The sequence below is a fragment of the Filicampus tigris genome, chromosome 9, assembly GCF_054856515.1.
Source record: "Filicampus tigris isolate MCC_2025a chromosome 9, RoL_Ftig_1.0, whole genome shotgun sequence".
Taxonomy (NCBI): domain Eukaryota; kingdom Metazoa; phylum Chordata; class Actinopteri; order Syngnathiformes; family Syngnathidae; genus Filicampus; species Filicampus tigris.
In genome coordinates, this window is record NC_141225.1 from 18,492,631 (window position 1) to 18,517,160 (window position 24,530).

At 39.5% G+C, this 24,530-nt stretch overlaps 2 protein-coding genes across 3 annotated transcripts in view; both read left to right on the top strand.

Annotated features, from left to right (window-relative positions):
* On the top strand, positions 1-7,498 carry tpra1 (transmembrane protein, adipocyte asscociated 1). The gene is made up of 11 exons (XM_086041616.1): positions 1-210; positions 909-1,094; positions 1,171-1,303; positions 2,254-2,340; positions 3,501-3,573; positions 3,716-3,795; positions 4,012-4,122; positions 4,238-4,298; positions 4,855-4,957; positions 5,867-5,947; positions 6,039-7,498. The coding sequence occupies exons 2-11, from the start codon at positions 928-930 to the stop codon at positions 6,307-6,309; spliced, it is 1,167 nt and encodes a 388-aa protein (XP_085897742.1). The 5' UTR covers positions 1-210; positions 909-927; the 3' UTR covers positions 6,310-7,498.
* Positions 7,499-8,049: 551 nt separating this feature from the next.
* chchd6b (coiled-coil-helix-coiled-coil-helix domain containing 6b) overlaps positions 8,050-24,530 on the top strand; it is a 42,870-nt gene continuing 26,389 nt past the window's right edge. Inside the window, exons 1-5 of one of the 2 annotated variants that reach the window (XM_086041886.1) lie at positions 8,050-8,309; positions 9,577-9,670; positions 9,791-9,839; positions 9,947-10,103; positions 21,523-21,543. In XM_086041886.1, coding sequence (XP_085898012.1) covers positions 8,226-8,309; positions 9,577-9,670; positions 9,791-9,839; positions 9,947-10,103; positions 21,523-21,543 — 405 coding nt within the window. In that variant the 5' untranslated portion in view covers positions 8,050-8,225. The remainder of the gene's footprint in view (positions 8,310-9,576; positions 9,671-9,790; positions 9,840-9,946; positions 10,104-21,522; positions 21,544-24,530) is intronic. The other variant, XM_086041887.1, reaches the window with a different exon arrangement.

Consider the following 24,530-nt stretch of genomic DNA (forward strand, 5'->3'; position numbering starts at 1 on the left):
AATCTCGCGAGGTTTACTGCGCGAGGCTGCAAAATGTCATCTGACTATCCGTGTTATTAGTCCAAGGAACTCGTCAGAAAAACATGTCCAGGTTTATCGACCAGTTGAGTGACGTGTGTCGTTTGCGGGGCAGCATGTGAATCATGCGGTAACGCCACATGATTTTACCACAGCGTTTCCAGCACTTGTACAACGGAGTCTTCTGAAAAGGTGAAACAACGTGTTGTGCGGGATTATCGTCGTTGCGTTTGCACTCTATTCCCCCACTTTTGTTTAGGTAAAAACGAAACTGCTAGATCACATCCCATACGTAATCCCTAACGTTTCTTGTTATAATGACTGTTTTAAAAGGATGTAAGCCACTTTACAAAGTGCACAAACGCTGGCTAATAAGCTAGCTGGCAGCATCAGCTAACAGTCAAAGCTGTCTGAAATCCCGTCCACTAAATATTGTATTGTAAAACTGTGTCAACGGAGTGACGATTATGGTCGTTTTTGGTCAGTTACATCTATTTTATGGGGCGTTTACATCAGCAGAGCTTTTGAGGAAGTCGTCATGTGGTTTGTTACAACAGCATATTTCATACACGGTGACACACACAAATAATATAAACTACAGTCCAACTACGGACACTTTTTCTTTCGGCTGTATTCACGGCACTCACATGGGCACCAGCGGTTATTGCATAATGTTTTAAAGCAGATACTGTGAGAGCAGGAACATGTGTCTGCCTGGTACAACACGCAGAAAGTGTCCTACCTTTGCTATGTTAATGCTGAGAATGCTTGGTATGTCTGGATTGCTGTGACGTACTAACAAAGGTTTCAATGTGAATTCTTCCCAGAAATAGAATTATTTTACTTGCTATACATTGTGTTGTGTTTATATAATGTGTTTCCTACCTCAGGCAAAAAAAAAAAAAAAACATGCTAGCCACTCCTGTGGTTAGGTTTGCGCAATACAATGGCAACGTCACGTCAGCATCACCAGAGAATACGTCTACATTCCCCACCTGGCTACCTGACTTCGAAACTAACATCAGCAAGCCTCACAAATGTCTACAAATTTTGTATGAGGATGTTGGTGACTCCAGGTAATCAAGTGACCACAAAACAAAAGACAAGTCCGAACAATGATGACGCTAATGGTCTTTATGCTTGCCTTTCTAGGGTGCGTTTCTGGGACATCACCCTCCTCATACCTAATGTGGCCTTCTTTGTTTTCCTGATGTGGAAGCTGCCTTCTGCAAGGGCAAAGATTCGGATCACATCCAGCCCTATCTTCATCACCTTTTACCTGCTGGTAGGACTTAAAACGCAGCATCTAGCTTCAAGTACAGTGGAACCTCCAAAATAAAATGCAATTCGTTTTGTGAGTCTGGTTGACCTCAAAGTTGTTCAAATTTCCAAAGAAAATTTCCCATAGAAAATAATGTTTAGGGAATTAATTGGTTTCAGACTCAAACTGTCACCTTCATATCTTTATTAGCATACAGGTGGTCGTTGGTTTACGGCGAAGTATCGTTGCTACGGTGGTGAACGTAACTGGAATTGGTACACAAGTTGGAACTAGGCATGGGCCAATATTTGATTCTGATGGTATGATAACGTTGAGCAAAAATAGTGTGTATTAAACAGCGCCATAATTTTTGGGGAAATATTTGAATAAATAAAAACTGTGTTTTTTTCCCACTAAACACAATCTATTATATTTTGTTGTTGTTGTTGTTTTTTACAAACTATATGATATTTGGTACATAAATGTATACCAGTGTAAGTCTAAATAAATTAATATTAACATTATTCTTCTGTTTTTATTTTTCTTAGTAAAAAGACTAGAACAGACTGGCAGGTCACTCATGTTTTCCTTGTGGGCTAAGTAGTACCCGCTCTAATAAAGGAGCCTTAACTGCTCACCCCTCCACTCTCTGCTCAGACCAGAAGGAGAGAGAGAAAAAAAAAGTAGCTGGCCGCTCGTACTGGTCTTTGCAAGCAGCCAATCATATTGCAGCTTCTAACAAGTCTCCTAAAAAGTGATGTGTTTCCTTCACATTGGTTGCTTGTCTTTATATTACCACTCCATTAACAGTGTCCTTCTGAGAGCATATAATACTGCATGAAGAACAGGAAATATACCTTTCACTGCCCAAAAAGGTCACACATGATGCTTTTTATTCTACAGCAGCCACATTGTTCTTTACTTACTGACAGCATGTTATTTGGTCTTCTGACACGTTGCTGTGTTTGTCTCAGGTATTTGTCGTAGCAGCAGTTGGAATCACCCGGGCCATTGTATCAATGACTGTCAGTGCATCCAGCTCCGCCACCATCATCGACAAAGTAAGGAAAGGAAAAGGAAACAGCAGTGCAGCTCCACACCACTGCAAACTACAATCACAATAATACAAACACAGTTTTGTCAAATTGAGCATTATTCAATTTTAGGTTGTTGTATTGATATTATTAGACTGTGCAGGCGTTTGTTAATTCTTACATTGGTAATTGAAGGCTGAATGTCATATTCTCAAATTTGCCTTTTGGCTGCTGTTGCGTAATGCATTTACATGATGGAAAAAAAAAATCTTGTGTTATAGAAATTACACAGGTCAAAAAATGTGTTTGTTTTTTTATTTTTGATCAGAGATGCAAGTAAACGTTTCCAGATGTTTTTTTTTTGTGCTGATACTGAATCAGAAACATAGATAGAAATTATGGCGCATGGCAAAATCTGTATTACGTGAGTTTTTTATAGGTCAAACCAAAAAATGAAAATATCTCAAAAACCTGATGTGCTAGAACAAAAAAGTAAAGACATTTTTTAAATCGGCGCCAAAAATTGAAGGACACACAAAGGCATCTGCAATTAAAATTTGCTGTTGATCAGTTATTTTTTTTAATGCATCCTATGCATGTTTCCCACGGAAACATTTTTAGAAAAATATGTCTAATTATTATAAAAATAATTTGAAATTTAGAAAATTCCTTTGAATGCCGTAGACGTAACAGATGCCGGTTCTCTCTGTAGTTAAGTAAATACATTTTGACTGTTCATTCAGACGTTTTTGACTAATATCGTTGTTTAGAGAACGACCAGATTGAGTTGAACATTGTTTTTCTGCGCCTGTGCCAACGGTGGTGATCTTGTATTGTGTAATAATTCGAGGCAGTGTCCCATGATAGACATTGGCTTCTTTTATGCAATATTGGCCAGAGGGCCTGATCTGAGTCTCAGCATGACTTTGCAAGGTTGGTGCATGAAAGAGAAAAGACTTGGTGGCATTGTTCACATAGCATTTATCTATACCACATCTGCAGTACGTACACTGACGGACACACTGAAATGGTTCACTGAACAAACAACAAATGGTTAGGTAATGCTTAAGAATACGAGCTCAGCTGTACGGTTACACACGTCCTTTGCGGGTTATAATATAGCTGTTATACCACAGTGCATTCTCCTGATCTCTAATGGCCCTCTCTCTCTCTTTTCCCCCCCAAAGGTATTATGGGAAATCACACGCTTCTTCTTACTGGCCATTGAACTCAGTGTTGTCATTCTAGGACTGGCTTTTGGTTAGTTTTCCTTTATAGTTTCACTTTGCATTTGACATTTTGTCAGATTCTGGGCACCATTTTAGTGGGGGTTTTCTTCATTACAAAATACTGAAATGCAGTTTTCCTTTCTCTTGTCCTGTGACTCATTTTGCATTTACAGGTCATCTGGAGAGTAATTCGAGTATAAAGCGGGTGCTGGCTATCACCACTGTGCTTGCATTGGCATTCTCCATCACACAGGTAATTTCAGATGACAAACACTGACAGTATCATGTACCACGTACAGTTTGCAGTGGAACATCTAAAGACACGCACAGTAAACTTTCTAATTTTGTTATCTACCTCTCTCAACAGTAGTATAAATGCCAAGGAATTGTTAACTGTAAAAATTAAAGTCCAAACGGAATAAAGTTCTCATCAACTCACCAAATATGAATAAAAATCTATCCCCTGTAGGGCACTTTAGAGATCTACTACCCTGACAGTCACCTGTCCGCGGAGGACTTCAATATTTACGGACATGGAGGGCGACATTTCTGGTTGGCCAGCTCCTGCTTCTTCTGCTTGGTTAGTAATCAGTGGGAAAATGAGCAACAAGAAAAAATATATACCGTATGCTCACAGTATACATTTCACTCATCACTCTTTAGTGTCATTCACATCTAACTAATGTCTTTTCTAGGTCTATTCTTTGATTGTGATCTTACCCAAAACTCCAGTAAGGGAGAGGATCTCTCTACCATGTAAGTTGGAATAGAGCGGCGTGTACCAGCCCCCGGAACTACTTCGATATGCCAGTGATTGGCAAACTAGTATCCAGTTCTTCCTGCTCAAGATCAGATGAAACAAAAATTTGAATGCTTTTACTGCCAGGAAAAAAGGAGTCCCGGTAAATGTTATGTTAGCGATACTGTTTAGTTGTAGGAGACAGTGGGCGGCTCAAATGAGCATTGCTGTGTGCCACTTTGCACGGATTGAGTCGCTGTTAGAGCAAAATGTGCTCTTTGCACTACGCCTTAATAAATTTGACAGTAAGTAACAGATGCTGACAAATAGAAAATTCAGTCAACCTAAGACAGAAAGCACAATGCACATAAATTGTGGGCACAAAGTTAAAAATGAAAGTTTCGCTAACGAACACTGACACAACAGCATGGAAACATTTATTAGAATAGTTTTATTGCCATGAATTAATTAGGAAGTGCTTCTGGGGGCTGGTGCATTTAGTCCGTAGACATTAAGAAAGAGAAGTATTGTTAGAGTGTGTTTATTAACCTTTATTTTGTTCCCTCTATGCAGCTAAGAAGAGTTTCTATGTGTATGCTGCCATCCTCTCCTTATTGAACTTCATCCAGGGCCTGGGCAGTGCCCTTTTGTGTGCAGGAATTATAGAGGGACTCTGGTCAGTATCTATTACATGGATTTTTGATGGTACAGCATGTACAATTGAGCAGGTGTAACTTATTATGTGTAACATTAACAACAATTGATATTCATCTGTTTTAAGTTTACCTTTATGACACAATTACGCTTAGTCTCACTGCGCCGTTTGAATTCAGGGTAGTTTTATAAAATGTATTGTAAAAATGTCCTACAACATTTCAAAGAGGTGAAGTGTATTGATGCAGTGGTAAAATTGAGCATTTGGACTAACATTATGTAGCTCCACAAATGTGTGTTCACAATTAAATCCAATTCAACTTTAATTCAATTCAACAACAGTTCATCTTACATGTTTGCTGCCTTCGCCTGCCTGTTTTTTTCCTAACTTAAAAGGTGACATCTTATGCATTTTTTTCAGAATTTAGTTCACAGTTATATTAACATGGCTGTGACATAAAACACAAGATGAAATAACTATATTTCACTTTAGCTCAAGCGATTTTACTGCTAAGGTTCCGACTTTTGTTGCCACGACGACCGGGATTCGACCACGGTGTAACTTCTACTTGTAGTAGGAGAGCCTATAGTGCACTGGGGAAAAAGTATTGCTTCAAAGTGGCTGTGGCTCTTCACCCAGGCTATATGATCATTTCATGGGCAGACAACTCAGTGTGGGTGTGGTTAATTATGTAAATTAGCCCCATTATGTGGCAAAGGAATGCAACAATGGCAGCTCACTCATGGGCACATTTTCAGAAATAGGTTTAAAAAAAAAAAACTTGGTTGTCTAATTTGACACTTGAAGGTTGGTCAGGCAACCCACATACCCAACTATCGGTATTTGGACGAGCCAATAAGTAAATGTTTCCATTATACGCTACTACATGCACAACATGAAAGCCTAACTCTTAGTTTCTTTTTCATCCAGCTGTGTGGACGTCACCACCTTCCTCTACTTCTCTGCTTTCGCGCCACTCATCTACGTCACATTCCTCAAAGGATTCTTTGGGTATGTAAGAAGAATCGCATAGAGCAAAAGTGCTCTGAAGACTAACAGAAAATTATATTCACGCTTTTGTCTGTCTTCTCTCTCCCCGCAGCTCAGAACCTAAGATCCTGTTCTCCTACAAGTCACAGGTGGACGAGGCCGACGAAAGCGACGTCAACCTTCCGCCGACCGTTGCTTCGACCCTTGGCCGCAGGGAGATCACCGAGCAGGGCCTGTACTATTCCTCCACCCAGTTTGACGGCTCGGGTACCAGCAGTACAGGAGTGGTCGGAGCGCATCTAGACGACGTTGTTTCGGGACCATATGGATCCAGCAGCATCAACAGCATTGAAGCTGATCATTGGAGGCCAATTAACGTCTAATTCCTTTGTAGGGGTGGCGTCATGCATTTGGACTTGAATGTGTGTAAAATGGTGTGAAGAGTTAAGAGCAAAATGTAAATATGGTGTTTCTATGAGACCAAGTTGGTATAGATATGGAGGGACCTTTTTCTATCCATTTATCTTGCGGCTCCTGACTCTTATATTGACTTTTTTTTTTTTAACAATGTTGTCAGTGTGCCCTGCTGCAGTAGCTCTTCGCTCAAGCTGACTTTTTCTCAGCAGATCTCTCATTCCGCTTATTTTCCGCAATCGCTTTGTCCTCAGTGAGGAAGATTTCTTCATTACAACATTCTTAATATTTCAGAAACGCTGACCATCATTTTTGCATTCCCGTTGAAATGTTTCAGAAACGTTATCTGCTACCAGGTATCAATTGTGTGTCCTAAACTGCCATTTCTCAACATACATGGCAATGTTGTGTGCTTTTGACAGGTATATTTTACCTTTTCAACTAATTGCTGTTGTGTTAACAAGTGAAAAGTGTTGTGTGTTGCTGTGTAAAAAGATAGTGGATTGAAAATACATTTTGTGGTTCAGCTTACAGCATCTTGACTGTCTACTGACACTGAACAAAAACAATGATCAGCCAGACTTCCCCCCCCCCCTTTCTATTTATTTTAGGGGTATGACATTCCTACTCCTGAACACATCAGTATTGATATCAGTCATTTTAACATCTTAAAGATGCCATCCGCAATCCTCTTCATCTGAGCCAGAAATGCCTCATTAACTGCATTGTATTTTATTATAGATATGTTTTTTTGTCAAGGGCAAAAGCTGTCTTGCATTTGTCACACCGATCACTGTTGGTTGTGTGAGTGCTTTGGAAATGCTTTGCATTTAATGTGAAAAGATCTCTGTATTAAAACTACATAGTATTCACAGTGGTAACCTACATGCTGAGAACATACTGCAAGGTTACATTTGAATGTATTTGTTGTGAAACAACAACACAGAAAAGCATTCTTGACCTGGCCGACAATGTTTTCTATATCAAATTGGGCTGAACAGTGCTACTGGACTAGAGTAGTGTAGAGTATCTCAGCGCTATCATTTTGAAGAGTAGCTCTAAAATTCTTCTTTAAATTTGAATCCATAAATTGTAAAGTAGCAATTTCCTGTCAAATGATTCCATGCTGTATACAGAATAAAAATGAGCTTAATTCTCCTTGGTCTTTTGATTTTTCCAAATGTTTCTTTAATACCTGTACACTTAAGTAAAATGAAACTGCTGTAATGCCAACAAATACATACATCATGATTTTTTTTTTTAAATGTCACTCTTAATCATCGATATTAAAAAGCAGTAATTAGAAAATTCATGGTTATTACTGGACAGTGATAAGTTGTATAGACCAATGGTTTGCTTCTCCGTACATGTTAAGCTCAATATACTAACATTTATTTCAGTAGTTCAAAAAGTGAAAGTAGATTCACCACACACAGTGACATGTTTTGTGATTCTCCCACCGGGGAATATGATTTGGATGAGTATTGATAAAAGCTCCAAATTTACTATTACCAGAAATGTGAATATTACATGAGTCAATTACAATTATTTTAAATATAGAAATTAGCAAATAATTGGCCTTCTGAAAGGTTACCTGTACAATACAGTACTGAACAAGTAGCAGACTGCAAGTGTAGACTACATTTCCCGTCTTCCCCTTTTGTCACGTGAAACGTTTTACGTCAGAATGATTTCATCCAACCAATTAGCTTTGAGAATAGTGCGGGGCACAGTGACCTTGATTGGGCCGTTTTGACCAGCGGTAGCGGGCGGCCGAGTGAAGCCGCTTTCTCCCAAGTAAATGTCTACCTGTCAGGAAACAAAGCAGAATTAAACCAAAAGACAAAACATACGCACATCAAGTAGGACGTAAAAGTCGTTCGAAATGGGAGGAAATGGCAGCACGACGAGGAAAGTGTCATTCGGACTGGACGAAGAAGAGAAGGTCACGGTTATTGAAGGAGTGAAGGTAACTGTCAACGTTGTTTTGTTCTGCTCTCTTATTGGACTGGCGTTAATCATTGATCGTGTCCTCACTTGAACCTGCTCATGCAGTCAGACGCCCCTTCATTAACTTCCACTGCTTGCTACTTGACACCATCCACAAATGACACTTATTAGCCACACATAACTGTATACACACGTATCATCGACACATTTAAAGACGTATAATGGACGTCTATCATAGACACTTATCATCGACACATAACATATTTTTGGCACAAATGGAACCCCATAAATGACCATGTAGTGAAGGTAAAATGTCATTGTGACTTTGTCCTCCATTACGTGCGCATTCTGTTATGATTCAAATGATGAAGCGGTAACATTTGCTTTGTTGACTAAAAAGCATTATGGGGGGTATAAATGAAGGGGCAAATAAAGCTTTCCAATGTTGTACTGTACTATAGCCCTGCAAACAACTAAACTTGCTGTTGTTGCCCTGTTGGTAGCTGGTGAAACCAGCAAGAGACCAGCCGATCACCAACTATCACTAGCTACCAGCAGGTCAGAAACATCATGTTGAGCATGCTGGCGTTGCTGGGTGGCTTTGGCTCTTACATTTGGCTCAGAGGCCAACAAGGCTCCAGCTGGTCACTAGCTAACACTAGCTACCAGCAGAACAACAACATCATATTGCTGTTGCTGGGTGGCTTTGGCTCAGCTGGTAGAGTGGGTTGCACAGGTTTTGTTGGTGACATCAGCAAGACCAACACGAGAACACAACAGAACCATACTGGTCTATGCTGTCTTTTTTTTTTTTTTTTTTTTTTTTAGCAGGCCAGGAAAGTGCAACACCTTGGGAATAAATAAGGAAGAGCAACTTTAAATAGCTGCGACATGAATGGAGGTGAAATAGATCGATTTAAGTGTGTATGATGGAAGGGGGAAGAAATGGGCAGAATAGACTAATGAGGGCTGATGTGCATACGTATGTTGTTGAGGAGATAATACAAGCAGCAAGGTGCACGGTGTGGAAATGTGTTGATGTCGTAAATGTGCGAATTTGCATAAAATATCTTGACATTTCAACAACAATTTTGTAAAATTACATAATTTTACTAGGCTATTTGAATTTTGCCTTTACACTTTAAATACTGTAAGATCTTGGGTGGCCAGTAATTTAAGCGTGGATGTGTGAGTGGTCGAGTGGATTCATATTTTGCTATAAATGCGCTGAAGATGTTTGAAATGCTGAACTGTGATGCACAAGGCAATTGTTTACTGTTTTCCAGCTCTCAGGGGAGGTTCTCAGTCGAATGAGGGATGCTCAGGGGTCTTGCAGCACCAAGAGGCCGCCAACTAAGCAAGACAATCACAAAACCTCAAGTATGTTGCTGTCACTGATGCTCTGTCTACAGTCCCTCTACGTTTGTTTTATTTGTTGGTCCTTCTAGCAAGTTTGTTGTAACAGGAAGTGCTGTTGTTTTTTTCCCTTTTGGTTTCCAGGTTCCCCCAGTCCCACCCCCACAGAACTACAGGAAGAAATTCGGAGAAAGTAAGTGTTATCCGTCTGTCTATCCATCCATCTGTAGATCCATCCATACACAGTATCTACCGACCGGTATATGATTATCCAGTTATGAGTTATCTTTCTGAATTCAGCTTTGAGAATAAGCAGGCGCTGGTGCAGGAGCAGTTGGCCAGACTGGCCCAGAGGGATAGAGAGACTGCAACCGCGGTGGGGTTGGATGATCTGAGCCCTTCGCTCATCCTTGAGAAAGGGAAGGCCCGGGAAGAACAAGAGAAGGCAAAGCTACTGGTGAGTCACACTGTCTACCTGTAACATAATTCACAGTAGTTCCTATGGTCACTGTGCATTTTGGCTAAAATAAGGTGAAATTTACTTCCGGCGTAAACGCCCGCCCTGTATTTTTCAGAGCAAATCGAAGCTGCGCACATACATTTGAACAGTGTGACTGCATCGTCATCATAATACTGTAATGTAACACAGACCAAGAGAAAATTTGAACACCCATTTTGTTGGCCCCTTTTTATCAATGTACATCCATTAGCAACAAATACAGCATTATTGCCTTTTTTTTTATTGTATTGCGGCTGTTTAAATTCATTTTCAGTGTTCCCACAGCATGCGTGGACTCTTACTACTGCTCATCTTGTGTTTGTAAATAATATTATTGCCAAGTACATTGGGCAACTATTCTTTTTAAATGTGCTCTGTGAATACATTTGAGTCCAGTTGAAAGGGAGGCAGTTCCCTAAATTGTTATCAATGCCAGATATTGCTCTTTCCTATTTTAATTACGCAAGCAGAGCAGACATAAACAAGCCCATAAAAGTGTTAACTGTGCTCTTTGCAATTCTCTGCATTCCAACCCGTATCAGCTAATACATAGTGGTGCAAGAAATAAAACGAATCTTCTCCACTACTGTTGACAGAGTGAACGTACTGTAGCTCTCCTCAGTTGGACCACATGTGACATTAAATAGGTGACACATTGCAACAACAGCTTTTGCGGTACCGTTCTCTCCATCTCCGATGTGTCATTCCTGCTACACATAAAATGGCATCAGCATGCATTCAGCACTAAACACCTCTCACACGTTTTCAGATAAACAATAACAAACACACGTTTTTGGTTACTCACATTCAGAAGTTTCCTCCAGGCTGAGATTAATTGATGTCACATTTTCCCCCTTCGTTATATTCCTTGTGATATTTACATGCTGTGCTGCATGCATATGTTTGAAGAAAAGTTCATGTCAGTCAGAAAAAAAATGTACTCTTTGCCATTTTTAATCTACTAATTGATTTTGTTGTTTTAAGCTGGCACAAAATTGGATGCACAATTCCTACTCTCAATACAAGGTATGATTTGAGAGTCACACACAAAACGTTCTGAGGACGAACGTAAGAGGACAGTTTATATTTGTTTATCAGATTTACAAAATCTTTTACAAGCTTTCCTGCTTGGATTTAACACTTAATATCCTAGTACTAGTAATAACTACAGTAAATCTCACCCTAACAGTCGTCATAGTAATCACTTTATTTTAAAAGACAAAGAATCCCCAAATTCTTCTTAAATTAGTCAAACAACAGATCTGATTAATATTGTGATAGTGGAATAAAAATGGAATAATTATTCAATGTAAAGGTGGCGCAATGTTGGGTGAAATCATTATCAACTGCAGACTGGCACTGACGTCAAAGCGCTATTAGAGAGTTACAGTACCCTGCTACCAGGACATTCCATTGAAATGTCAGCGACAAATTGCAGAGAGTGATGGATTTTGCAGGTGATTTACTATTGGCCTGTCCCCGTGTCACCTGGTATTTTTACCCCTTACTAACCATTTTACATCGCTGAAAACAGCTGGAGAAGAAATCACTCTTGACAACTGCACTGTCTGAGAAGTGTTGTAAAACTCCGCCTCATTCCTCACTCTGCCTATGGCGTAATTGTCGCCTCCGTTTTTGAGTCTGGATGTTGTTTCTTTTTGACAATAGCAAGTGAAGATATTTAGGTTAAATACATATGATTAAGTCTGTTTTGTTAAATGCTGTAATGCTTCGGTACACTGAACTGTGCTGAATTTTTTCAAACTTTAGGGTAAAAGAGGGTCTTACACAGAGCCAATGTCACTGCCAATGTCTGGCAGTGAATGAGTTAAGTGTGTGCAGATTCATTTCCGTCTATTAAACATTGGGTATGTACCTTTTTGGTTTAAAATGCCAAGCAATTACTCGAGAAAATGAAACAATGCTGATGAAGCCTGTCAGCTCATCTAACTTTTTGCTGAATTTTTGAGTATTTTATCATTTACATTTTGTGCCAACCGCCGATATGTCCGGGCTGGCCCACTGGTTGTGGCACTGAAAGCGACGTAGTAGAAATGAGGCAATTTACCTAGCAATAGCGTAGCACGGTCTTTATGAACAAATTTCAGCAATGCTCTAAGCTTCCGAACAGACGGAGTGAACAAATGCACGCTTGGAGCATATTTCTGAACATGCCCTAGTAATTGGAGCAGCTGTGTACTGGTCTTACCAAGACCGTCCTCTTCGAGTTCACAAAACCGTACTCGATATTGAGAAATAACTAATAACCGCCGCAAACTCCATACTTTGGATCCATCTTCCGGAGGATATATAGCCGCCCAACAAGGTGCCTGACGTAAAATACTTGAAATGCAGCACCAAACAATCTAGCCACAAAACTGTATAGTGTTTTGTTTTAATTTATTCACTTGTTGCATTATGGCTATTTTGTTGTTGTATTTAAAGTGCTTTGTTAAAGCTGTAGCTGTTGTGAAATGCGCTATATAAATACTATTGTATTGTATTGTATTAGTTGAAACCTGATGGTTAAGATGATGCCTTGTCATATAGCATTGAAATATTAATGAGCTGTTGCACAATGCAAACAAGCTACACAAGCCAAAACAGTCTTGCAATTGGAGCTTGTCTCTGAAGTTAAAGGGGAAAAAAAAAAGAATACTCTCTGTTCGAGATGAAGTGTGTGATGAGAGGTGACATGCCCATTTGGTCATGCTGATGTCCCTTCTCGCTCACACATCCTCTTTCCTTTTAACACTTCAGCCAGACTGTTGTGTGGGCAGTTGACAGGAAATTGGGTACTTCTGTCACACCGTGGTAAGTTGCTAAATGTCAGTGTTTGTTAGTGATTATTTTCAATGGGTTGGAACAGCTTTGTATAATTGTAGTAAGCAAATGACTGGTTCTAGTCAGACGCATCTCTGTTTTTACTCGGAGGAAGTTAGATGTCAAGCAAAGGATGTGGTGCCTTAAGTAGCCACTAGATGGCATTATTGAAGCATGTCAATGATCAGAAAGGGGCTGAATTCTTTTTCTGCACGGCAACATGTGCTCTTTGGAATGAGTGTTTCTCTCGCATCTTTTTATGTGCCCCTTTCCAACCTGTCCTTGTGCCCTTGTCTTCGAGCTACGACTGAGATCAAAGCGTGTGACACTGCCCACTAGAAAGATGATAAAACACAGAGTGAAAGCATACAGATAATGCTACACGTTTGAAAAACTAGTGGCTGGTCGCCCTGGGCTCAAGAAAACAAGACTAGGTGGAGCTGGTGTATTTTCCACTTAAAAGTCCTGATTATATTCAACATTCTTGGTCACCAACAAAATTTAATTCTATTCTACTGTTTGCATTGATCGTCACCATCTCATTCACTGAACGAGTGCACTGTTCCTCTGTCTGCTCAGATGACTTCATCTGCTTCCCGTGTTCCTTCTACCGTATTCAAGCATTCCCAAAAATATTCTGCGCAGTATGTGGATGAATATGGTCACAATTCTGTATATCCAAATGAGGGTACAACAAGCAGTAGCATTTGGTTGGATTCAAAGTCATTTGTAGTTCTGGTTTCCAGATAATAGTCAGCATACATTAGTATTCTGGGTCAGGTTCCTCCTCTTTGTTGAATTCACTGGAGAGTTATACACTCTGTTGTGTTGGTATGAAGTCACTCTATTTACATAGCTGTCACAGCTACTGCCATCTGGCCCACACACCCCACGGTGGAAAAGAGCCAGTTGAAATCAAGGATGGGCATTTGACTAAGTTGACGTTTACATGAGAATGATCTAGTCAAAGATGGAGCTTTTGTTTGTTTGCATTTTAGAAAAATTCCACCAACAGACAACTTTTTTTTAAATTTTTTTTTTTTAATCTCTGTTCACACAAAGCTACAAAAAAAATGTCAGAAGACACTTGAATTTGCATATGTGCCTCTGCCACAGGCTCACATAATTAGCTGATTGTCCTCTCTTTCTTACCAACGGCATATTTTTAGTAGACGGCCCGCCGTATATTCAGGGTGAGAATTTGGATTATGCCAGTAATGTGACTCCCCACTCTTCAGGTACATGTCATTACCTTGAGTGACACACACGCAACAGCCATGTGCTACGCCATTGATGAATGAATGTGACATACCCGCACTTACATAAGATGCTAAAGACAAGATGAAGATTGATGATAATAATCCCTTTTGAAAGTTATTTTTTCCCCTCCAAATTCTGTCATTGGTAAATGATACAGTTTTAAACAGCCCCTACAGTTTTTGGTGATGATGAGATTTTTTTTATTTTTATTTTTAGGGCACACCACTACCGCTCGAATATTTAAATATACAACACAGTTACCATGGCATAAAATACTGTAATGTGTTTTTTTGCTGTACTGTACATCGTGATTTCAAGTACAGTATACCATAATAATGATGTGGTAACTTCGCCAGTATGGTTAAACTCACTTTATTTACTTTCAATCAGTGTGTAGTAGGGTTGTACTTGAGCGACAGGAAAATGCCTCTCAAAATGTTCTGAACTCCTACTCCCATGCCACTACCACGTAAAACACATTAATACTGCCTAGTCTTTTTGGGGGGGCCACAAACTTGTTCACATCACAATTGTAACAGCAACAAGTTAACTCATTCACTGCCAGCCATTTTCAGACCTTTTTTCAGCCCAACGTTTGGAGAAAAAAAAAGAAGAAAAATATTAATAAATTCCTGGGACTCAATGGCTGGACTGTGAAACGACAAATAAATCTGTCAATGGCAGTGAATGAGTTAAGTGACTTACCCGTTATTATGCCCATCTCTAGTATCTCTGATTTTACGCTGAAACCAATTTAACTGTACTGCTTGGTGCTATTGATGATCCGCATTGACACAACACAGCGAGGAATGCCGTCCAGCAAATTTAAATTGGTCACACAAATCAGCATAACAGGTCTGCTATATTCCCACATGGATCATAAATAAATAAATGTTGCCTTCATAGAGAGAATATTGGAGCATTATAGTAAACCCTGTAAGGTAGAAGCAGTGCCTGGAACAAGCAATCACTTGGAAGCATCTGGCAAGAGGGCTCAAATCGAGGCTCCATCAGGGATGGGCTATCTAGCACACTATATAATACATTCAGATGTCTGAATCCGACAGGCATTCAGCTAGATAGCCGGCATTGCTTGTTAGCAAAGAAAGAGCGGGGGTGGAGGTGAGGGAGAGTCTGTCAATGGGGGGAAAGGATCTCGCAGATTCAAGTACACGCGTGTAACATGGCTGTTCACTGAAATGGTTCTGTTTAAATCTGTGAGTCACGCACCCACAAAATTTAACAGTAATCCAGACATATTCACACGTGGTTAAACCGGCGGTTATCAGATCCTCTAATCGCCGGTGTGACATTTTTTCATCATGTTAATGCGGCTAAGCCCTTTGTACACGCGCTCACTCCATCACACGTGATTTGCTGACGAGGAGAGTCCTCACCGGCTGACGAGATTTCGATCGGTGCGACGCTGTGACGGAGGAGGGAGCGCCCTGGCACAAATCTTGTCGGCTCAAAGGACAAACACGTAGGAGTGGAATACATCTCCCATCAGTGAGCTGCGGTGATGTAATAAGACAGCAGGGCAAGACCTGTTGTTCACGGGAGGAATGTTTCCCTGAAGCTTGCACACAAATTCACATGCGGTATTGATTGAGCTGGGACAATTAAAGTTCTGGTTAATCATAGTCAAGAAGCAGAAGAACATACCCCCCCAAAAAAAACTCTGTCAAATATCCTAGATTTTGCTCTGTCAAAGTACAGTAAATCCTCGCTAATTATGGGATCAAGCCCTGCCGTGAATTGAAAATAACTGTCAGTAAGTAAAGCTTCTGATTTCCTATAGTAAAAATCGCATTGTATTTGACTCTAAAAGCTTTTTTTTTTTTAATGAATTTTAGGGGACGATTGAATAACATATGAGACACTGGAGTGAATATTCTTGACTCTGGAAAAATGCATTAAACTGCATTTCAATACAAAACAGTAGAAAAACAAATAGAACATATTCCTAGCCAGCAAAGAACAGACTAAACGTTTTAGTGCCATTTAAGGACAGTTATTTCAGAAGAAGTATTGCCTTTAAAAATTCTTCTGCATGGCAGTTGAAAAGCTAGATCACGTGGCACTATCTGTAGCACATTTTCTAACCCTTTATCTACGACCACTATTAGCAGTCGGTTTGCATTCCAGGGCAATCCACTTTGCGAGTGAATTTGTGTTGGATGTTGACTTCCGATTTTGGTCCTGGAGCCTGTCTATCAAGCTCGGTTTGCCGACAACTCTTACTCAAACTCGTAGCAGAACTGCACTGGCCGCAGGTCTTAATAGAAGATTAGCCATGCTAGCGTGCAGTTGCAGCCATGCAATGCAACATCCCGTAGCGTCCACGTTGGTGGGGGCAACATTCCCACCAAAGGCAATGAATGGACATTTAAAAGTCATAAGTTGCTCATTTCCCAACCTATAAAATACCAATTGTCAAGCAATAATGAGTGCTCCGTCGTTTGTTAGCTTGAGTTTCTTGATAGTCACACAGACGAGCAAAAACACAGGCCTACATGCTGAAAGGCTCTCCTGAACAACGTGGGTTAAACTTAGCTCCTTCCCTACCTACATTTTTGAACAGTCAAGATGTATCACTTCAACATACTTCAGCTTGGCATTTTGGTGGCATCTCACAATGTTACAGAAAAAGAAAATGTGATTTGGGCAGTTTTTCAGCAAATACTTCACTGTAGTATTTTGATGAACAACAAAAACAACAGACTGCATTGTTGCTGGTGTGTGTCATATGTCTTCGGAGTGTCGAGGGTCTGCTTGGGGCTTTCAGTGGCTTCACCCTGACACATCTCAGTTTGACCATCTGCTCCTGTTTTTTGGGGAATAAGCTAGCACGGTGACCGCTAGTTGAAATTCTGGAGGAGAGTCAGTGACTTGCTGCAACTTTAGTTCTGCACAACCACGCTTTATATGGAAATGCTAATTAGTAATGTTTGAGAAAGACAGGAGGGCCTGTGCTTTTTGTTGTTGTTGTTTTTTGCCTTGTCATCGCTCCCTCGACGGACTCTATAATAGGCGCCATCAACCAACATCATGCCCAAGGACCACATCAGTAACCTGAGCCTTTTCCAACAATAGTTCACCAGTAATTCCATTGTGATTTCCAAGGAATGTTGTAGAATTGATCATTAGAAAATGTTAACACACAACATTAAAGAAATAAAGGGTTGCATTTTAATACTCAACCGTTTGATACCTCGTTAAATAATTGTTGACTAATTATTGTGAGAAATCATTACCATGATCATTGCCTTCATGATTATCGCAAAATTATTAACATTAACATATAATTAAAGGTAGTTCAATCAAATTTGTTATTTCAAAGTTTTGTATCAAATTGTTATCCCTTCGCATTAAGTAGTACCCAAGAAGCAGCTCTCATTTTGAAAATAGGTTGGCGACCCATGCTCAATAATATAATTGTTTTTATTTTGTCTGGTTCCATTTCCGATGTTCCACTTTTTCATAATCAGCTGACCTCTTTCTCTGTCTAGCTGCTATGTATCTCCCTTCTTGCGGTCTCCTGATAATCAGGAGTTCCTTCCTTCATCCCACAACACTACAAGCAACAATGATTGTGACATCAGGTCATTAGAAGTTAGAATAGAAGTCTCCCTTTTGCAGCAATAACTGCATCTACTCTTCTAAGAAGACTTCTTTCAAGATTTTGGGGCGTGTCCGTAGAAACTAACTGCTCCTACACTTGGAGTGTGTTCTGATTAAGAGTAAACAAAGAGTAAACATTGATGGATGGGAGGAAGTTGTTTTAAACTCTAAAACACTTTGATTTGTGAGCTGGTCAAGGATATTTTGTAAAAACCTTAGAAATGCACATACATATGCCACCGCTTCTATAACATGATATGGAAATATCACGTTTTTAAAAGTGAACTGGCGAATGACCCAATGCCACTTTACAGGGTCTGAAGTAAATCGGAGCGTCCGGACGTTATCCGTCTATAAATTTCTGCCAGTAGGGCGCACCTAGGAATTTCTTTCAGGGCGTGGCCTTCATCACACACAAAAAATTGCCCTGACTTTGTGGATTTTAGTTTTATATTTTAAAGTGAGTCCTCAACTTTAGTTGCCTGACCATGTGCGGTTCAAATTTAGTAGAAAACGGATAGTCACGTCGAAAAGTTTATTTTAAGCAGCCTGGAAATGTCCTAAACTATGGTAAAATGCCCACTTCAAACCAAAATGGCATACTTCTTGTCTTTTTTTTTTAAGACTTTTTTTGTGAATATACTCATCTCAACACAACTTTATTTATTGAGCTATTAAAAACAATACCGCAGCTGTAACAGATTGCTGTACATAAGATCAAACATAAAACTCATGATAGACATGCTTTCCAAATTTTGTGATGATAAAAATAGAATAACCATAACTTTATTTATATACCGTAGCTCCTTTCTAAACAAAGTTACAAGGTGCTTTATGAGTCGCACATGTCAATTATGGTTATTATTACATGTTCTTTATAAATACTTATAGATGACAGAGAACACATCGTGCATGGCAGTCTCACATTCCATTGCATTTTTGCCCCTCAATTAAAAAGCCAAAGCAGAAGTTTGACATCATAAACTGATTCTGCCAGTGACATTCTACTGGCTAATTATTATTCTGACCATTCATCATCATCTTTCCTCTTCTGACTCTCAAGTAGAAATCCACACCAAAACTCCCTCTTCTCAAACACAAACATTTATTCAAATGTAACATTTGCATGATTTCCTATTTAGGTAATAGATTTGTCACAATGTTAAGTGGCGTTGGGGAGGAAAACATCCCATCTTGTCCCTCTGTCACGCATGCACGCACACACGCACGCACGCACACACTCAGGGTTGGCTGACTGTGGAAGTTTGTTGCCAAGAGATTAGGTTGTGTCCTGATGGTGCAACCTAAGTGAAACAAATGTCCATCCATAAACATGTACTCAATATTTGATTTAATTTACAGCGTATTTTCCCCTTTCCCTCAACTTTAATCTCATACAACTTGGTTTTGCCATCACCGTAACGTCAACATTATCATAACGTAACTAATTCAATCTACAACACACCTTCACAGTATCAGTGAAGGTGTATCCTGCATAGTCTTTGTAATGAGGATTATATGTATTTTGTATAGGAGTTTTTTTTATTTATTATTATTTTCAACAGGGGATCAAGCCTTTTCTGTTGCTGGTTCTTCCCTTTGGAATGACCTTCCATTAAGTGTTAGGCAAGCCCCATCTCTGTCCATTTTTAAAACCCATTTGAAGACACATTTGTGTTCTTTGGCATTTGATCTGACGTGAGACTGGCAGTTTTCCGGTGTCTACTGTTTATAGTAATTTGTGTTTTAATTTATTGCTTTCACTTCTATAATTATTGCTATTTTTGTTAGTGTTATATAACGTGCTTTGTTACAGCTGTAGCTGTTATGAAAGCGCTATATAAATAAAGTTGCATTATATTGTATTTGTCTCTATCTTTGTCTTTTTTACCCAATGTTTTTTTTTTTTGTTTTTGTTTTTTAAATGAGGCATGGCAACATGAAAGTTGCACTCTGCTCTAATCTGTGTCTCCTGGGGGGGCACTTGTATGTGTGTGGCCAAAGCATGAATGATACAAGCTTGTCCTATACTTGTCCAATGCTCCAATTTTCTGATTATATTGCGACAAATGCATTCTAACATTGTCAAGCAGTCATACCGTTGGATCATGCGTTATGACTGCTTTCAACAGCAATGCAGATGAAGTTATAAACGGTAAAACAGACAGTAACAGTAACAGAGCTTGGGCACAAAAATGGACAGTAGATTAATGGATTTATAACTAATTTTTAAAGCACTATAATTCTTTTAAAGATACTTTATACTTATTATAAATGAATACTGTCTGATTGTAATATCTCAAAACAATTGGTGTGCCATTTAAATGTTATCACATCAACATATGTTAAAATATATTGCTTAACAGTGCTTGAAAAATTATTTTCAGGCCTGCGCTTTTACAAAATGAAGGGTGTACAGTACACAAGCGCAGTTCTGTACAATGCATTCGATAAAAAACCTTGTGGACTTCAACTGTCATGGGGCTTATTAGCTGTGTATGCACATAGCAGGTAATAGCTCAGCTTTTTTTTTTTATTGTTGGCTGTATGGCCTTTTAGTTATGGTTGAGCCATAAAATAATTCAATAGCCAACATTGACTTTATTGGCCCCCATTTGAAGGGAGTCTACACATTGAGTATCAAGTATTTGCCTGTATCTTGTTTATATCTCCCTGAAGTAGGAGGAGGTGGGTTTTCAAAGGATTAGCAAAGACAGAAGGTTAATAAATAGGTGCCTGTGTAGGTGGATGACATGCAGCGATGTCAGACCCACAAGGATGGACGCACTAGTGATTAAATCAGATTATTCTGTGCATTCATGTTTGAGGTCGGGAGTTGTACAAAATCAGCCATCTGAGTGAGGCAAAATAAAGTTAATATAATGCATCGGTTGCATCTGTCAGTGACACGGCCAAAATTAATTTGTGGCAGTAATGTCTCAATTTGCTGAGCCGAGTAATGATGTCTTTGATTTGATTGGCGAATTACGACATTACGGCCGATCCCAAAATTGATAAAATATGTTAAATCGAATCGATTTAGCTGATCAGATCGGTGGAAAGTCTCTTATTAACTGTCAATAATTACTTTCATAAAGTCAATTTTCAGCACTGCTTGTCAATGAGGGTTCAGGGTCAATTCTCTCATTTATTTATTTTCTTTATGTCTTTGATGGGGTGCAGGGGAGAGGGGGGAGTCTTGTGATGGACAAAATACAAATTGCCATCAGACGTCCAGACTGTTCTGTTGATTTATTATGTAACTTTCTTCTCTAGTTATATACTCCCCCCCAAAAATGTTGAAATTACTCATCAATTGGTGGCACAAAATGAAATCATCTGGATCCAAATACATTTTTTAAGTAGACCATACATCTACTTCAAAAATGTATCCAAATTATATTATTTCATGCAAGCACTTGGTGAAATAAAATTGGATCAATTCAATCCACTTTTTCAGTGTACCTATTTGTCTTTGTACATACATAGTGATGATGTTCATCATCACCCCTGCCATTTCTAACTTCAGTTTGATTCATCCTTCCCTTTTTAAATCAATAGCACTCTTTCATGCTCTACCCTTCCGTCATTTTCCTACCCTTACCATTTCTCTCATCTCAGTGACTTTCTTCTGCTTTCATACTCAACCCTGAACCTTCTTCTCTTCTAGCCTGCCGATTTAGATGCCTGGGTAAGCAACACTGCTATTGCTGGTGTCTTTTGCTTCTTCTTGTTCTTTCCATACATCTCTCTCTATCACACTTTCTTTCTCTCTCTCTCTCTCTCTCTCTCTGACACACACGCACACACACCCACACACGCACACACACACACTCTATTCAAATGTCATGTTTTCATTGTGCATTAAAGCGAGGCTGTGAGTGTGTTTCCAGCACCATTCCACACAACAACACTTTGGGAGGTATTCAGCCAGAAAATTACACATCATCTGTGCTGCTGGCGGAGGTGATTTTACACACGCACGCACACACACCCGCACACACGGGGCCCTTGAGCATCAAACAGCCGCTGCAGTAAGAAAAAAAAAAAGTGCAGTGAGCAGCACAGTATGAGGATTTGCAGATATGCTCTTTAGGGATGCAGATGCCTGTTAAATTGGGATAAGACTGGATTACAATAAGTGTAATGTCAATCTCTGTGTGAGCATGTATCAGCAAAGAGCACAGAAAACTGTACGAGCACATCCTTTTCCTCCATGTGAAGCATTACCTGTGCGTGTGAGCACACTGTCCTGTCACAGTTTTTTTTTTTCCCTTATAAATAGTTTTTGTATAATTAGTTCATTTATATCCTACCGTAGCATTTTTTTGCTGCCTCACTCCAAGCAAATTTTCCCCATCATCATCTTTTTTTGTCTGGACGCAGTGTGTTGAGGAGTTGCCAAGCATACATTGATTATATATTAATACACAGGTGCCCCTTCACAGCTTTACGGATGAGTGGAGCACTTTCAGTTCAGAGCCAATAAAATCACAGCAAACTCTTCAATGACTTAAAGTGTGTGATATTTTCGCCACAGTCTTTCTAAGTCACTAATAACTAACTTCTTCCATTCTGTGTTGTGCTATTGAGTGCTTCTGTGAATCTATCACTTTTGGCCATGTCTATGTTTTCTTTTAGTACCACCGCTCTTGCTCCATATTATTTATCCTCCGTATATCCTCCTGTCTCTGAGTATGTTGTACTTGTGTCTGATTACAGTGGAACCGCCGAGGTTAAACACCATCAATCTCGAAGCCATGACTCCGGCCAACCTTTGATTTGTTTGGTTGCCAAAATAAAATGTAACATTGTGAGTCATTACTTTGGGAATAATTTTTTGGGCTCAAGGGGGTCATCTACATTTATCATGACACTGAAACACTTGATAATTCTGGACTAAAGTATTTGGGAGTCATGATAACTTGGTGTGGCTATTATTCTCTTCTCATGGTCCTTGTTTATTATTGTCCACACCAGACCACACCATGTCCAAAGCAAGAGGAAAAAGTGAAACCCACAAGCAGAGTTAACCACTTGATGCTGTCTGAAATAACATGATAGCTTGTGTGATATGCAGATGTCAAATATTTTAGCAGTTAGTTGTCTAGAATTTGTACATCTTTGAAGACATCTTTTACCCAAAAATCCTCAATACCCAACTCCTTGTCGTGATCTTAGAGTTGAGGTTCCGCTGTAATGTTCATCCCCAATTTTCACGTTATGGTTTAGTGTGCAAGGACATATTTTTTTCATGCTGCACGTACGGCCGTGACTTCAGTCAGACTTCCGTCTTGTGTTGCGCCGAGAGCCTTAATGACGTTTACCCTCTATCTTGCTCTGCTTGCATGCTGCCATGGCCCAAAACAACGTCTCTTTCTTCAGCCATCTTGCCGCCTGTAAAAAGCTGGGCTCAGTGGTCATGTTAAAGCATTTCATCTCATCTTAAAGCTACCATCAGCCCTGCCAGTTCTTGCTGCCACTGCTGCATGCACTGCAAGTCGTTTTGTAAGTTCTGCTACAAGCAGTATATGCACACGTTTGATAGTCATTTGAGTTTTTTTTTTGTTTTTTTTTAGGGTTCTGTTATGCATTGAATGTGTTTCCTTTACATATATTATAATTGATATCCCCTAAAATCATGGACTATATTCTATAATTATAATTAGAATATTTATTGTTATTGTGCAGTGTACGACAATATTGGGAGAAAGTATTGCAGTGTAAAGACACACTGTAAGTATTGGGACACTTAAAGCGGAAGTCAGCAAAATGCACTTGTTTTTAGCCCTCTATGGGGGCGGCCATTTTGTCTTCTGTCGACTGAAAATGACATCACAACTACTCACAACAACCAATCACGACTGACCCGTTTTCTGAATCTGAGCCGTGATTGGGCGTTGTGAGCAGTAGTGATGTCATTTTCAAAATGGCCGCCCCCAGAGTGGCTAAAAACGAGTGGATTAACCCATACGCCACAAAGGCAGTATTTATCCGAATGACCTGTTTCATCTAGTGGGCTTGCATGGAACATATTCTTGAAAAAAAAAATGTTTGCCTTGACTTCCGCTTTAAGGGCTTCACGATTCTGGCCAAAATGATAATCACAATTAATCATGTTAGGAAAAACATCTGGATTTTTACAGCACCGCTTTTAAACAAACAATATATAAAAACAAGTTTCAGGGCAAAATTAAACTTGTAAATAAATGGATTATCATTTTAGAGTAAACAATTATTAAAAATACATCCAAGAATTACAATTTCCATGGGTTAGCTTCTAGTTTCTCGTGTGTTATTTAGGCATCCAAACGAAGCCTTTGCCCTGTGGTGGTCTGCAAGAAGAATTTGTGAGGTCTCAAGTTGGACCAGAGGCTCACAAACGCTGTTGTAGAACATCTCAAAGATGTTTGATGAGACTGAGGTCACCAAGCCCAACCAGTCCTGCCTTTATGGACTGTGCATGAAAATAAGGGTTTTAATTAGACTGATTTATTGATTAAATAGGATATGTGCCCCAGTATTTTGTACCACTGAGTATTTTGCACCTACATACTTAACAGTGAGTTGCGACTATTGTGCTGGTAGTAATCATTAAGTATTTTTTAGCCTGAAGTCCATTTAATGTTCTTTGCCTACGACGCATTGTTATTCAAATATTTATATTTCAAACGATGT